The sequence below is a fragment of the Mytilus californianus genome, unplaced genomic scaffold (genome assembly GCF_021869535.1).
Source record: "Mytilus californianus isolate M0D057914Y unplaced genomic scaffold, xbMytCali1.0.p SCAF_2, whole genome shotgun sequence".
Classification (NCBI taxonomy): domain Eukaryota; kingdom Metazoa; phylum Mollusca; class Bivalvia; order Mytilida; family Mytilidae; genus Mytilus; species Mytilus californianus.
Window position 1 is genome coordinate 121,110,291 of NW_026262668.1, and position 16,095 is coordinate 121,126,385.

Here is a 16,095-nt window from a genome sequence, read left to right on the forward strand (position 1 = left end):
GTAAATACTTACTGACTAAGGTGTTTGGCATACAAAAAGATTTACAATCCAAGGAACATGTAGATACTTACTGACTAAGGTGTTTGGCATACAAAAAGATTTACAATATAAGGAACATGTAAATACTTAATGACTAAGGTGTTTTGCATACAAAAAAGATGAACAATCCAAGGAACAGGTAAATACTTACTGACTAAGGTGTTTGGTATACAAAAAGATTAACAATCCAAGGAACAGGTAAATACTTACTGACTAAGATGTTTTGCATACAAAAAGATTAACAATCCAAGAAACAGGTAAATACTCACTGACTAACGTGTTTGGCATACAAAAAGATTTCCAATCTAAGGAACAGATAAATACTTTCTGACTAAGGTGTTTGGTATACAAAAAAATTAACAATCTAAGGAACAAGTAAATACTTACTGACTAAGGTGTTTGGCATAAAAAAGATTAACAATCCAAGAAACAGGTAAATACTTACTGACTAAGGTGTATAGCATACAAAAAGATAAACATTCCAAGGAACAGGTAAATACTTACTGACTAACGTGTTTGGTATACAAAAAGATTAACAATCCAAGGAACAGGTAAATACTTACTGACTAAGGTGTTTGGCATACAAAAAGATTAACAATCCAAGGTACAGGTAAATACTTACTGACTAAGGTGTTTGGCATACAAATAGATTAATAATCCAAGGAACAGATAAATACTTTCTGACTAAGGTGTTTGGTATACAAAAAAATTAACAATCTAAGGAACAAGTAAATACTTACTGACTAAGGTGTTTGGCATAAAAAAGATTAACAATCCAAGGAACAGGTAAATACTTACTGACTAAGGTGTTTGACATACAAAAAGATTAACAGCCAAGGAACAGGTAAATACTTACTGACTAAGGTGTATGGCATACAAAAAGATAAACATTTCAAGGAACAGGTAAATACTTACTGACTAAGCTGTTTGGTATACAAAAAGATTAACAATCCAAGGAACAGGTAAATACTTACTGACTAAGGTGTTTGGCATACAAAAAGATTAACAATCCAAGGAACAGGTAAATACTTACTGACTAAGGTGTATGGCATACAAAAAGATTTACATTCCAAGGAACAGGTAAATACTTACTGACTAAGGTGTTTGGTATACAAAAAGATTAACAATCCAAGGTACAGGTAAATACTTACTGACTAAGGTGTTTGGCATACAAAAAGATTAACAATCCAAGGAACAGGTAAATACTGACTGACTAAGGTGTTTGGCATACAAAAAGATTAACAACCCAAGGTACAGGTAAATACTTACTGACTAAGGTGTTTGGTATCATAAGATTAACAATCCAAAGAACAGGTAAATACTTACTGACTTAGGTGTATGGCATACAAAAAGATTAACATTCCAAGGAACAGGTAAATACTTACTGACTAAGGTGTTTGGCAAACAAAAAGATTAACAATCCAAGGAACAGGTAAATACTTACTGACTAAGGTGTTTGGCATACAAAAAGATTAACAACCCAAGGTACAGGTAAATACTTACTGACTAAGGTGTTTGGCAAACAAAAAGATTAACAACCCAAGGAACAGGTAAATACTTACTGACTAAGGTGTTTGGCATACAAAAAGATTAACAACCCAAGGTACAGGTAAATACTTGCTGACTAAGGTGTTTGGTATCATAAGATTAACAATCCAAGGAACAGGTAAATACTTACTGACTAAGGTGCATGGTATACAAAAAGATTTACAATCCAAGGTACAGGTAAATACTTACTGACTAAGGTGTTTGGCATACAAAAAAATTTACAATCTAAGGAACAGGTAAATACTTACTGACTAAGGTGTTTGGCATACAAAAAGATTAACAATCCAAGGTACAGGTAAATACTTACTGACTTAGGTGTATGGCATACAAAAAGATTTACAATCTGAGGAACATGTAAATACTTACTGACTAAGGTGTTTTGCATACAAAAAGATTTACAATCTAAGGAACATGTAAATACTTACTGACTAAGGTGTTTTGCATACAAAAAGATTAACAATCCAAGGTACAGGTAAATACTTACTGACTAAGGTGTTTTGTATCATAAGATTAACAATCCAAGGAACAGGTAAATATTTACTGACTAAGGTGTATGGTATACAAAAAGATTTACAATCCAAGGTACAGGTAAATACTTACTGACTAAGGTGTTTGGCATACAAAAAGATTTACAATCTAAGGAACATGTAAATACTTACTGACTAAGGTGTATGGCATACAAAAATATTAACAATCAAAGAAACAGGTAAATACATACTGACTAAGGTGTTTGGTATATAAAAAGATTAACAATCCAAGAAACAGGTAAATACTTTCTGACTAAGGTGTTTGGCATACAAAAAGATTAACAATCCAAGGAACAGGTAAATACTTAATGACTAAGGTGTTTTGCATATAAAGGGATTAACAACCCAAGGACATGTAAATACATACTGACTAAGGTGTTTGGCATACAAAAAGATTAACAATCTAAGGAACAGGTAAATACTTACTGACTAAGGTGAATGGCATACAAAAATATTAACAATCAAAGAAACAGGTAAATACATACTGACTAAGGTGTTTGGTATACAAAAAGATTAACAATCCAAGGAACAAGTTAATACTTTCTGACTAAGGTGTTTGGCATACAAAAAGATTAACAATCCAAGGAACAGGAAAATGCTTACTGACTAAGGTGTTTGGCATACAAAAAGATTAACAATCCAAGGAACAGGTAAATACTTTCTGACCAAGGTGTTTGGCATACAAAAAGATTAACAATCCAAGGAACAGGTAAATGCTTACTAACTAAGGTGTTTGGCATACAAAAAGATAAATAATCCAAGGAACAGGTAAATACTTACTGACTAAGGTGTTTGGCATACAAAAAGATTTATAATCTAAGGAACAGGTAAATACTTACTGACTAAGGTGTTTTGCATACATAAAAATTTAAAGACCAATAAACAGGTAACTACATACTGACTAAGGTGTTTGGTATACAAATAGATTTACAACCCATTGTACAGATAAATACTTACTGAATAAGGTTTTTTTGCATACAAAAATATTAACAATCCAAGGAACAGGTAAATACTTACTGACTAAGGTGTTTGGCATACAAAAAGATTTACGATCTAAGGAACAGGTAAATACTTACTGAATAAGATTTTTTTGCATACAAAAATATTAACAATACAAGAAACAGGTAACTACATACTGACTAAGGTGTTTAGTATACAAAAAAATTAACAATCATAGGAACAAGTAAATACTTACTGACTAAGGTGTTTGGCATACAAAAAGATTTACAATCCAAGGAACATGTAGATACTTACTGACTAAGGTGTTTGGCATACAAAAAGATTTACAATCTAAGGAACATGTAAATACTTAATGACTAAGGTGTTTTGCATACAAAAAAGATGAACAATCCAAGGAACAGGTAAATACTTACTGACTAAGGTGTTTGGTATACAAAAAGATTAACAATCCAAGGAACAGTTAAATACTTACTGACTAAGATGTTTTGCATACAAAAAGATTAACAATCCAAGGAACAGGTAAATACTCACTGACTAAGGTGTTTGGCATACAAAAAGATTTCCAATCTAAGGAACAGATAAATACTTTCTGACTAAGGTGTTTGGTATACAAAAAAATTAACAATCTAAGGAACAAGTAAATACTAACTGACTAAGGTGTTTGGCATAAAAAAGATTAACAATCCAAGAAACAGGTAAATGCTTACTGACTAAGGTGTATGGCATACAAAAAGATAAACATTCCAAGGAACAGGTAAATACTTACGGACTAAGGTGTTTGGTATACAAAAAGATTGACAATCCAAGGAACAGGTAAATACTTACTGACTAAGGTGTTTGGCATAAAAAAGATTAACAATCCAAGGTACAGGTAAATACTTACTGACTAAGGTGTTTGGTATCATAAGATTAACAATCCAAAGAACAGGTAAATACTTACTGACTTAGGTGTATGGCATACAAAAAGATTTACAATCCAAGGTACAGGTAAATACTTACTGACTAAGGTGTTTGGCATACAAAAAGATTAACAATCCAAGGAACAGGTAAATACTTACTAAGGTGTTTGGCATACAAAAAGATTAACAATCCAAGGTACAGGTAAAAACTTACTGACTAAGGTGTTTGGCATACAAAAAGATTAACAATCCAAGGAACAGGTAAATACTAACTGACTAAGGTGTTTGGCATACAAAAAGATACACAGTCCAAGGAACATATAAATACATACTGATTAAGGTGTTTGGCATACAAAAAGATTAACAATCCAAGGAACAGGTAAATACTTACTGATTAAGGTGTTTGGCATACAAAAAGATACACAATCCAAGGAACAGGTAAATACTTACTGACTAAGGTGTTTGGCATACAAAAAGATTAACAATCCAATGAACAGGTAAGCCACATACCATAACTCTATTCCTGATATAGAAATAAAAATAATTTTACTTTTACTTTATCTGTTTCTAAAGAACGACATTTGATATTAAAATCATATATTTAAGACATCATTTTTATAACATCATTTCCCCCAAGTTACATATATTTTTATAGAAATTAATGTAAATTCAGGAAATAATTTATCCATGACTATCCAAATTGTGTAACTGTATGTGAAGTTTTAGCCATGGTGGCCATGTTGGTTTGTCCAATAGTTTATGTCCAGTCTGTTTATTTAAAAAAAGCCTGTTCATTTAATTTCATTAGGTTATTTGTTTTTATACTACAACATTATAGAATTTGATTAAATTTGATTATATTTACTTCCCCTTTTTGCTATCTTTTCCTCAGTGCAACATGCAGTTAGGGGTACAACTTGTACAAGTATTTATTATTTACTTGAAGAAGTAAATAATAGTATACTTATATAAGTAAATTTGTTATATTCATATTTTCTTATAATGTTTGAATAATCTCCCCTTAATTTTCTTAAAAAATTTACTTGTATAAATATTTTTTTTTTTACAAACTCTAAAATTCTCAAGTTTTGGGATGTAAAAACATGCCTTAAACAATTTTTCTCTTGTTAGCTCATAATTTTTAAGTAGAGTTCAATGTTTCATCTCATTAATTCAACAGAGAAACTAATTGTGCAAATGTCTTAATTGTGCAAGGCCTTCAAAAATTACCCCCTGCAGGCTTGTAAATGAGCAGTGTTTTGAAGATAACAGACAAATGAGATTTTCATTGTCCATGAAATTACACTTAAATGATTAGTAAAGACATCTGCAATGGACAGAAAATTAAAAATTATATTTAAGCAAAGAAGTCCTGAGATATTCAAGAAAAGAAGATAATATGACTTTTTTACTTGTATAAGTAAAAAAAACTGAATGTCTAAGGGACATAACTAAGTCATTAAAATAATTTACCTATACAAGTAGGTAAAATAAACTTGTATAATTATCTTACAAATTTACTTATATAAATATATTGATATTTACTTCTTAAAGTAAATAAAAATAACTTGTACAAGTAGTACCCCTTTTTGCCATGGTCATGATGATATTTGATTGAACTGTTTTTTTCTGACACTGGATTTATGGTAATAACCTTAAATGCAATTACATTCAAATGTAAACTTTCTATATTTTTTTTCAAAATAAATATTACCAGTAATGCAAATCTTTTTTCCAATTCACTTAACAATTTTCAAGTCCTTTAATGAAGTAATACTATGCAATTGAAACTTTCTAGAACAAAATGTCTGGTGAATGTATATAAAAATAATCATTGATATGATCAATTGACATTTATAAGCTTGTAATCTCAATAATTCAAATAGTTGATGACAGAAAGAAATACAGCATAGGTTTAAATAACCAATATCCAAGATAATTATAACATTTCAAGTGTGTTCGTGAAAAATATATGACATGGTTGTACATTGCTTCGTATGATTCTCAAAGTAACTCGTAGAAATATACTGGTGTTTTGTCAAAATCACCTTGTTTAGATATCTTTGTGCAAACATAACCGATGAGAGAAAAAATATTGGTGCGTTTTGGACGCAAAGTTTTCACTGATAACTTTTATAAATCGCAAAAAAGTAGACAGACAAATTTGTGAAGACCAAGGTCATTTACTCAGCTACCAGCTTCTAAGGAAAATACGAGCGACTCATTCATTAAAGAAATAAAACACCTTATCGCTATTTAGGCCAATCCAGAAAAGACAGTCACTTGGACAATTTCCTATTTGGGTCAAGTGACGCAAGAACAAAGGTCATCAGTAATGAGCCGAGGGCGGAAAACATGTAGAAAGTGAACATTTTGAAATTTGTATAGTTTATGATCCAATTTTTTAATCACAAATTAAAGTTAGAAAAATGCTTTGTTTGAAGTGTTTACAATGCTTTAAACATACCGCAACTCTTTGAAAATTTGTATGCACAGTACATTGTTTAAACAGGGCCCCAGATAGCCTCAACTGGTTTGAAAGAGTTGTGTAATTTTAGAACTTTTCCGGATTGGAATAAATAGCAATAAGGTGTATTCATGCAAGCATATAGATTTGTTGGAAATTTTCACATGGCCCAGGCCATGTGAAAATGACAACAAATCTATGGCTTGCATGAATTATTTCGATTACAATAGGACAAATAGGGTAATTTGAAAAACTGAAGCGAAGGTAAGACTGCTGTGTGTATGGCTGTTCTATTTTACCCCCTGTAAGATAAAAGCTACAAATTTCAAATAAATCTAAGGCTTGGATAGATATAAGAAGATGTGGTATGAGTGCCAATGAGACAACTCTCCATCCAAGTAAAAATTTATAAAAGTAAACCATTATAGGTGAATTATTTCTTAAATAACCACTAGAAAAAATGTGTTCAATCCTTATAATTCGTAACCCAAACATTTTTTTTCGTTGGCTACTATTTACTGTCAAATCCACAGTTGACATGTCATAACTAAGGAGTGAGCCATCATGTTGACTTGCTGAAATTCATGAATATGCGAATGATGCAATAGAATATAAAATTAAACAACACCTACCTCAAAACTCCATTTCAATACGATATTATCCAAATTTATAGCGTACACGTGACGGAATAATCTTATTCTTAAGCTTGAGTTTTTTCATTCGTATGACGTCATGTTTTGACATGACGTTAATGCGCCAAGATCATTCATGAAATTTCGTGGAATTTTATTTTATTTTGATCACTTTATACATTATTTAAGATCTTATGCATTAATTCTTTTTGTTATGCATTAGAATAGGAATAACGGTTCTGTGGTTACTTTTTCAATTTCAATTTGAACACAACGAAATCCACATAGTGTTTGCACATTGGTTACAATACATGTGGATTTACGTGCATACCTGCCAACCCTCTCGTTTTGAGTCGGAGACTCCCGCTCAAATGACGAAATTCCGGAAATCTCCCGCTTGCCGGTCCCTTCCCGCACGGGAGTATCGAATCTCCCCCTTTAATTGGATATTTTACCTTGAATTGACCAGTCATAATTAATAACGTTTTCGTGTCACTGATGAGGGTATTTTTTACCTGTAAATCACAGTCCATGTGAAAATTAAATGGCTTCACATGACAGCTTGGGTGTCAAACATAATACTAATTAACGACCATTAACGACTTTTACCTCAAGCTTTGTATATTTGAAAACACTTCAAAGAAATTTCGGGTTACTTCCCCTGTTCAATCCTGTTTTAAGTTACACTACTTAAAATAATGTCAATTGGTTAAAGAATATAAATTAAATACAAATTGAACAAAGAATCATAAAAGGATGGTAATTTAATGATTTTGAAGACCTTAGGACAAAAAATATAATTATATTTTGAAAATCATTTAATTGATCTATACTTCTATTCAATGTTTAAATTGAAATTTTAATTATGGGTTAGTCAATACTTGTTAAAATATTGACCGTGCAAGGTCTGTATAGCCAGTCAAGGTCGTTATAAACTTCCATATATATTGGTCATGTTTTAATGAAGATTTAAACCCAAAGGCATAGCCGAGGTATGCTGGCCTGAAGGGACATAAATGTCAAAGATATTGAAAAAGTATAAAAACAAACCAACACACCTTGTATAGGATATAACCATGATTGAAGAAATAAAGTATATCTATTTGCTCTTATTTGTGTTTTGTAAATGAATAAATAAACAGGTCATATTTTTCACTTGAAAATGTCATTCGCGCAAAATCTCCCCCTCAAGACAGCTGAGGGGGAGATCTCCCTCTTTGAAGGTTTCAGAGGTTGGCAGGTATGTACGTGGGAGGTAAAAAGTAACAGCCATTAATATGTACATCTCTGAGTCTGCGCTAAGTATAGATATATCGAGAATTTAATCACGCTGTTGTTTACAAAGCGAACAAAGCACATCATATTAGAATACAACATAAATTTCACTTACTCTTATATACAAAGGACACATCATATTGTTGTTTACCATGTATACCAATACAGTTGTATTTAAATGGTGAGTATGTCATCTCCGCAAAATCAACGAAGTAAGTCACAATAAACTTATATCCAAATGGAATTCCCAAAAACCTACTTTTATACTTAAATTCAGCAGTGTATTGTTGGTTGCTATGGATACCAATACAGCTCTGGTTGAATGGTGAAAAGGACATATCCTTCAGGTCCACATTGAACATAAACCTAAGGTTCTGTAAGACTTGGGGTAACTGCATAGCGCTTTCTTTCTTTTCTTCCACCTGGTCAGGAGTATCACCACATATAAACTGGAAAGATTCTGATGTACCATTGTTTGTAGATATTTTTAACTACAAAAATCAAAACCAAGATTATAAAATAAAATTTATCAAAGAAAGGTGTCAGTGTGTCACTAGTTGTTACAAAAAACAATCCTTCAGAAACACCCGTAGAGTTCATCCCCGGGTTTTGTTGTTCAATCTTTGTTTTTTTGTGATATGTTAAGTGAACTTTTAGTTTTTTTTCCTTTAGTCATGATATTGTTTCTTTCTTCAACTTATAGTTATTAATTAACACTTGATATCTTCTAACAATTTTCAAGGAAGTTAAATTTTATTATGTTAGTTACTGGTTATATTTATAAATACCAATGTCTGACTTGAATGTTATGTATATGAAATCATAATTATTCTTGAGGCTTATATTTATTTAGCATGTTTAGAATTTTTTTCCAAAAGTTGTGTAGTAATTTGATTATTTCCATTCTACAGTAGTTTATAGGATTTTTTTCATCCTTTTCTCTCTCCCTATATACATGATATACATATCTACACACACACACACACACACACACACACACACATATATATATATATATATATATATATACATGTATGAATGAACAGGCATTTTTACAAATTGTATCTTGGTGTGTGAGTTACCTTTTTTAAATCTAGGACAATGTGGATAGAACCAATTATCTCAATGTAAATGCCAAGAAAAACCAGCATAAAATCATGATACAGCCAGGGTTTGACATTGACAGATGTCATATTGTCAAGGACAAGTTTTAAAGTCATATCTGGACAACCAAAAAGTTCAATTCATTTGTCTGATAAGTCAACATAGAATTTTCTCAAAATAATCTCTCAGAAATAAGTAAAATCAGATATCATTGAACACATTTGGCATTTTAACTTATTTTTAGTAGTTTGAGTATTTTCCAATGCTAATTATAAAACCATCAAACAATATTGGCAACTCAAAATATGATTTTCTTGTTTTCATAAATTTTACTTCATCAAGCAGATCTCACTTTATATGTACCGATATGTTGTTGATGGCTTACTTATGGATCATGCATTAGAAAGTCACTTTGTATGTACCAGTATGTTGTTGATGGCTTACTTATGGATCATGCATTAGAAAGTCACTGTATATGTACCAGTATGTTGTTGATGGCTTACTTATGGATCATGCATTAGAAAGTCACTGTATATGTACCGGTATGTTGTTGATGGCTTACTTATGGATCTTGCATTAGAAAGTCACTGTATATGTACCGGTATGTTGTTGATGGCTTACTTATGGATCATGCATTAGAAAGTCACTTTATATGTACCGGTATGTTGTTGATGGCTTACTTATGGATCATGCATTAGAAAGTCACTTTATATGTACCAGTATGTTGTTGATGGCTTACTTATGGATCATGCATTAGAAAGTCACTGTATATGTACCGGTATGTTGTTGATGGCTTACTTATGGATCATGCATTAGAAAGTCACTTTATATGTACCAGTATGTTGTTGATGGCTTACTTATGGATCATGCATTAGAAAGTCACTGTATATGTACGGGTATGTTGTTGATGGCTTACTTATGGATCTTGCATTAGAAAGTCACTGTATATGTACCGGTATGTTGTTGATGGCTTACTTATGGATCATGCATTAGAAAGTCACTTTGTATGTACCAGTATGTTGTTGATGGCTTACTTATGGATCATGCATTAGAAAGTCACTGTATATGTACCAGTATGTTGTTGATGGCTTACTTATGGATCATGCATTAGAAAGTCACTGTATATGTACCGGTATGTTGTTGATGGCTTACTTATGGATCTTGCATTAGAAAGTCACTGTATATGTGCCGGTATGTTGTTGATGGCTTACTTATGGATCATGCATTAGAAAGTCACTTTATATGTACCGGTATGTTGTTGATGGCTTACTTATGGATCATGCATTAGAAAGTCACTTTATATGTACCAGTATGTTGTTGATGGCTTACTTATGGATCATGCATTAGAAAGTCACTGTATATGTACCGGTATGTTGTTGATGGCTTACTTATGGATCATGCATTAGAAAGTCACTGTATATGTACCGGTATGTTGTTGATGGCTTACTTATGGATCATGCATTAGAAAGTCACTTTATATGTACCAGTATGTTGTTGATGGCTTACTTATGGATCATGCATTAGAAAGTCACTGTATATGTACCGGTATGTTGTTGATGGCTTACTTATGGATCATGCATTAGAAAGTCACTTTATATGTACCAGTATGTTGTTGATGGCTTACTTATGGATCATGCATTAGAAAGTCACTGTATATGTACCGGTATGTTGTTGATGGCTTACTTATGGATCATGCATTAGAAAGTCACTTTATATGTACCAGTATGTTGTTGATGGCTTACTTATGGATCATGCATTAGAAAGTCACTTTATATGTACCAGTATGTTGTTGATGGCTTACTTATGGATCATGCATTAGAAAGTCACTGTATATGTACCGATATGTTGTTGATGGCTTACTTATGGATCTTGCATTAGAAAGTCACTTTATATGTACCAGTATGTTGTTGATGGCTTACTTATGGATCATGCATTAGAAAGTCACTTTGTATGTACCGGTATGTTGTTGATGGCTTACTTATGGATCATGCATTAGAAAGTCACTTTATATGTACCAGTATGTTGTTGATGGCTTACTTATGGATCATGCATTAGAAAGTCACTGTATATGTACGGGTATGTTGTTGATGGCTTACTTATGGATCTTGCATTAGAAAGTCACTGTATATGTACCGGTATGTTGTTGATGGCTTACTTATGGATCATGCATTAGAAAGTCACTTTGTATGAACCGGTATGTTGTTGATGGCTTACTTATGGATCATGCATTAGAAAGTCACTTTATATGTACCAGTATGTTGTTGATGGCTTACTTATGGATCATGCATTAGAAAGTCACTGTATATGTACCGGTATGTTGTTGATGGCTTACTTATGGATCTTGCATTAGAAAGTCACTGTATATGTACCGGTATGTTGTTGATGGCTTACTTATGGATCATGCATTAGAAAGTCACTTTGTATGTACCAGTATGTTGTTGATGGCTTACTTATGGATCATGCATTAGAAAGTCACTTTATATGTACCAGTATGTTGTTGATGGCTTACTTATTGATCATGCATTAGAAAGTCACTGTATATGTACCGGTATGTTGTTGATGGCTTACTTATGGATCATGCATTAGAAAGTCACTTTATATGTACCAGTATGTTGTTGATGGCTTACTTATGGATCATGCATTAGAAAGTCACTTTATATGTACCGGTATGTTGTTGATGGCTTACTTATGGATCATGCATTAGAAAGTTGATAGTTGATCCCATGATACATCATATTCAATAACTGTTGAAATAATAATTGAAAAGAATGATATACATTTTTTTTCTGATAAGCTAACTCTCTTCTAAATATATTAATAAATATGTCAATATTCAGTAATTTATTGTGAACAATTTTAATGTCCATGGAAACTTGTTGACAATTGAACATTAGGAATGTATTGTAATTAATACAGGTTTCATTGAGTACTTTTTTCATGGTGGTCTAAGCTACTATGCCGATATATTGAACATATAAGGCATTTCTCAGGCAATCTAAATTCCAAGAGTTGTACTGGTATTATAGACAGACAATTAACAGTTGTATAAGAGCTATGTAGTCAAGAGAAATTCAACAAAGGAAAAAAATATGTCTTTCTTACTTATATAAGTGAAAAAAATTAATTTACCTGTACTAGCTTAGTAAATAATAGACCCTTGTATATAAGTTTTACCCTGACTGCCATACATGTAGCAGGCAGGCAGATAGTCTAACATCAGTTATAATTACCACAGGATTAGACCACAGCAAAAAAGCATTTTCTGGTTTTCCTTCATAACAAAATATTGTCCAGGATGAATTTTTCACTGTGATGGTTTTTGATTGTGCTTCTTTACTTATGCTAAAGCCTGAAAAAAATACTGATTTTAATGAAAAGCTCTGTAACAAAGTCTTAAAATTATTTATATTATCATCATTTACAAATTGTCTGTAAATGGCTGTTTCAGACCAATATATTTAGCAGTCTCAGAGGTATGTCTTTAAATCATATATATATGTTGTATTATGGAATAAGTTACCAAACCATTTTCAGTTTTCAGTTCAACAGTTTGATATATTCTTTAGAATGTGACTTGTGCCAATGTTAGCTGGATTGGCTTACTCAGAAGCATAAAGTTACAATTTTATTTTACTGCTTCGGTTTCATTGCTGAATATGCTACATGTATGTTTGCTGTTGCAAGTGATATATTCTTAACCTTAAACGTACTTAACAGTAATAACAGACATATCTTGTTTAGTTATTATTATCCATTCAAAAGATTGTTTAACCCTTTTACCACGCTAAATAAGGACATATATGTCAATTGTCTGCAGGCCACACTTTGTTTCCTTCTTCTTTAGACAGACAAGGAAAGCTTTCCAACATTATTAAGCATGTTAAGTAAATCAATAAATGGTAACCAATTTGTTACAAAATGATAAATATTTTACTGTTTAGTGGTAGATAAAAAATAATGTGACAAATGACAATCTAATATTCAGGCACATTTTATGATAACTGGAGAAATTTGACGTTTCCTGTATTTATTTTCAACATAAAGATAAAGCTCATATAGGACTCTAAGTTCATTCAAGAAACAATGGGTTTCAAGTTTATTACCCCTTCTGTCGGCCTGTGGATTACAAAATTTTCAAGGTGCCATTTTGCACATATACCAAAGGGAAACGTCATTCACAGCAATAATATTTATTGTTTCATTGCATTAAATAGAAAATGGGGATTTTGTGGCATATTTAGCCAAGATTTTTACAGAAAATCCACAGACTTTATTACAGAGATTTTTGTTATAACGTCTATAAAATAGATTACTCACTTGTTTGTCCATGTTGTGCTAACATTATTTACAAAAAGTCCTAAGCAACATTTACAATTCAAAAAACCTCGTGCTGAGTCTCTAAAGTTGAGCACACCCTTGAAGGTGTGCTTCAATAGATCTATATTTGTACTTATTTTGACTAATATCTTAATTTCAAAACTTGTTTTAGGGAAATCGTTGATAGCACTCAGGGGTTCAAATTTACTTTAGGCAATGGAAGGTCCAGGACCTTTGACCAAAAATACTTAAGGGGCCTCCTTTATTCTTAGAAGGTCCATTTTTTATTGAAAATTCAATTTATAAAAACAGAAAATGCTTACCACTCCAAAGCACTATCATATCTTACTACATTAATCTCATTGTTTTCTGAATTTCGTTAATAAATTCAGTCAGAAAAAGGCTTCCCCTTTTCCCCAACACTATACGCTGTGTTAAATAACACTATGTACCTTTCTAATTGGTTTGGTTTCAATTGCTGTTTAAAAACACATTGCCCTAACTTTGTGACGGATAACAGCTCAACTTCGTTTTCAAACTTTGGGTCAGTTTCTTTTAACCACTTTTTTGGCAAGATATATAGATGCTGGGTGGTACTTTTTTTATCATGATTTTTTATGGGGTCAAGTTTTAAGTTTTTTTTTGTCCCAACGAACTAGACCACTTTCCCTTTCACTGTGTGTATGGTGTGTGGGAAAAATTTACGTTCTTGTTTTTTTTTCCTGTCATATTTTTGGTCTTTAGTCAAATCCTGTCTTTCGGGCTGCGTTTAGGCTTTTCATCAATCACCTCACTGTATCCCCTGTTTCATCAGGTTTTCTTTTGGAAGAGGGCACACCAAAACCAAACAGACTTTAGACTTCGGACTTGTCAGAGTTTAATGATAATACAAAACATTCAAAAGTTGAGAACAAGTTAAGAACATATTGTAAATTTAAAAACATTTTCAAATTAGAAAAAATATTTAAGTTGTGGTAATGAAATTGAAAGAAGGTTGTTAACTAAATTAAGAATAAGCTCACATAACCTAAACATTGAAAAGGGAAGATATTGTAACTTGGATATTAGTGAAAGAAAATGTAAAAATTCTGTTGAAGATGAAATCCATTTTTTAATTCAATGCCCATGTTTAACAACAGTACGCAAACCATATTTTGATCAATTAAAAAAAGTTAATAAGAATTTTAGTAAACTTTCAGATAAAAACAAATTAATTTGGCTGTTAAGCAACGAAGATATAGACATCATTTATATAATTAATAAACTTTTAAAACAACTGTCAAAACAAAGAGATGCACTATTATCATGATTATTGAACAATTGACTTGAGCTGTCCCCCTTTATTATATTTTTATTATTGTATGAAATTTTTGTGTTCCAGGTGGAATCCAAATTGCTGGGTTTTATTCACCAGTTTTGTATATTTTATGCAGTTCTTATGTTTATATGTTCAATGTTTTAATCAACTCAATCATTCAAATCATGTTAAGTATTGTATGTTTTTTCTTGTAGTCATAATTAAACTGTAATTATTCTGCCCTAGTATGGGCACTGTGATTAGTCATAAAATTATTTGTAATTATTTTGTTATGTTTTAATATTATATTCTCTAGTTTCCCGGTATCTTGTATGGCGACCAGTCAAATCAATTGTGAAGAATTTAAGCAAACACATAAGTTTCCTTTCAATAAAATTGCATATTTCAAGATTATTTCTATATTAGATTTTTATATTTTTTGTTCAAAATTCTTTTGTAACCTTTTTAACCTGCAAAAATACGAAAGTCCGTCGGGTGTAACTAACTACCGGTGGAAAGGTCAGAACCTGTAAATAGAAGGTCACGGACCTCGGACCACCGCTAATTTGAACCCCTGGCACTGCATGCAGTAATCCCCTATTAACATGATTCAGTACCCAATTGTCAAATATTAGAGTACAAAGGAGAAAGGTTGCAGAATTTTTTATAAAATTTTTATATGTTTAGCATCGAAACTACAAAAGGGTAACTACAAATGTAATCTTTAAATGGTTTGACTTGTGTGTTTATTTTGATTGTATTTGTACATTTGTAAGTTTTAACTATGCTCAGAGGTTATTTGGCTTGCATAGTTATAATATTGTGACCCGATTGCTTCCTTTAGTACATGTAGTAGATACTTAGCCAGCCATAAGCGGCTGAGCTAGGGAAGTACTTCTTAAGCTCAGTCAGTTAAAGCCGCTTAGCGATGCCTTATAACACAGAGGTCCCAGGTTCGAGTCCTGGAGGAGACGCGATTTCGTTATGAAAATCATGCTCTTAAGTTACAATATAAAACAATTTTATAAGT

At 31.8% G+C, this 16,095-nt stretch overlaps 1 protein-coding gene across 2 annotated transcripts in view; it reads right to left on the minus strand.

The window, feature by feature from the left end:
- LOC127728702 (nuclear envelope integral membrane protein 1-like) overlaps window positions 1-16,095 on the minus strand; it is a 33,353-nt gene that overhangs the window by 16,966 nt on the left and 292 nt on the right. Inside the window, exons 2-4 of one of the 2 annotated variants that reach the window (XM_052236335.1) lie at window positions 12,682-12,800; window positions 8,607-8,838; window positions 4,424-4,496 (exon numbers count right to left, since the gene is read on the minus strand). In XM_052236335.1, the coding sequence (XP_052092295.1) occupies window positions 4,424-4,496; window positions 8,607-8,838; window positions 12,682-12,800 (424 nt within the window). Of the gene's footprint in view, window positions 1-4,423; window positions 4,497-8,462; window positions 8,839-12,681; window positions 12,801-16,095 lie in introns of both variants that reach the window. The other variant, XM_052236334.1, reaches the window with a different exon arrangement.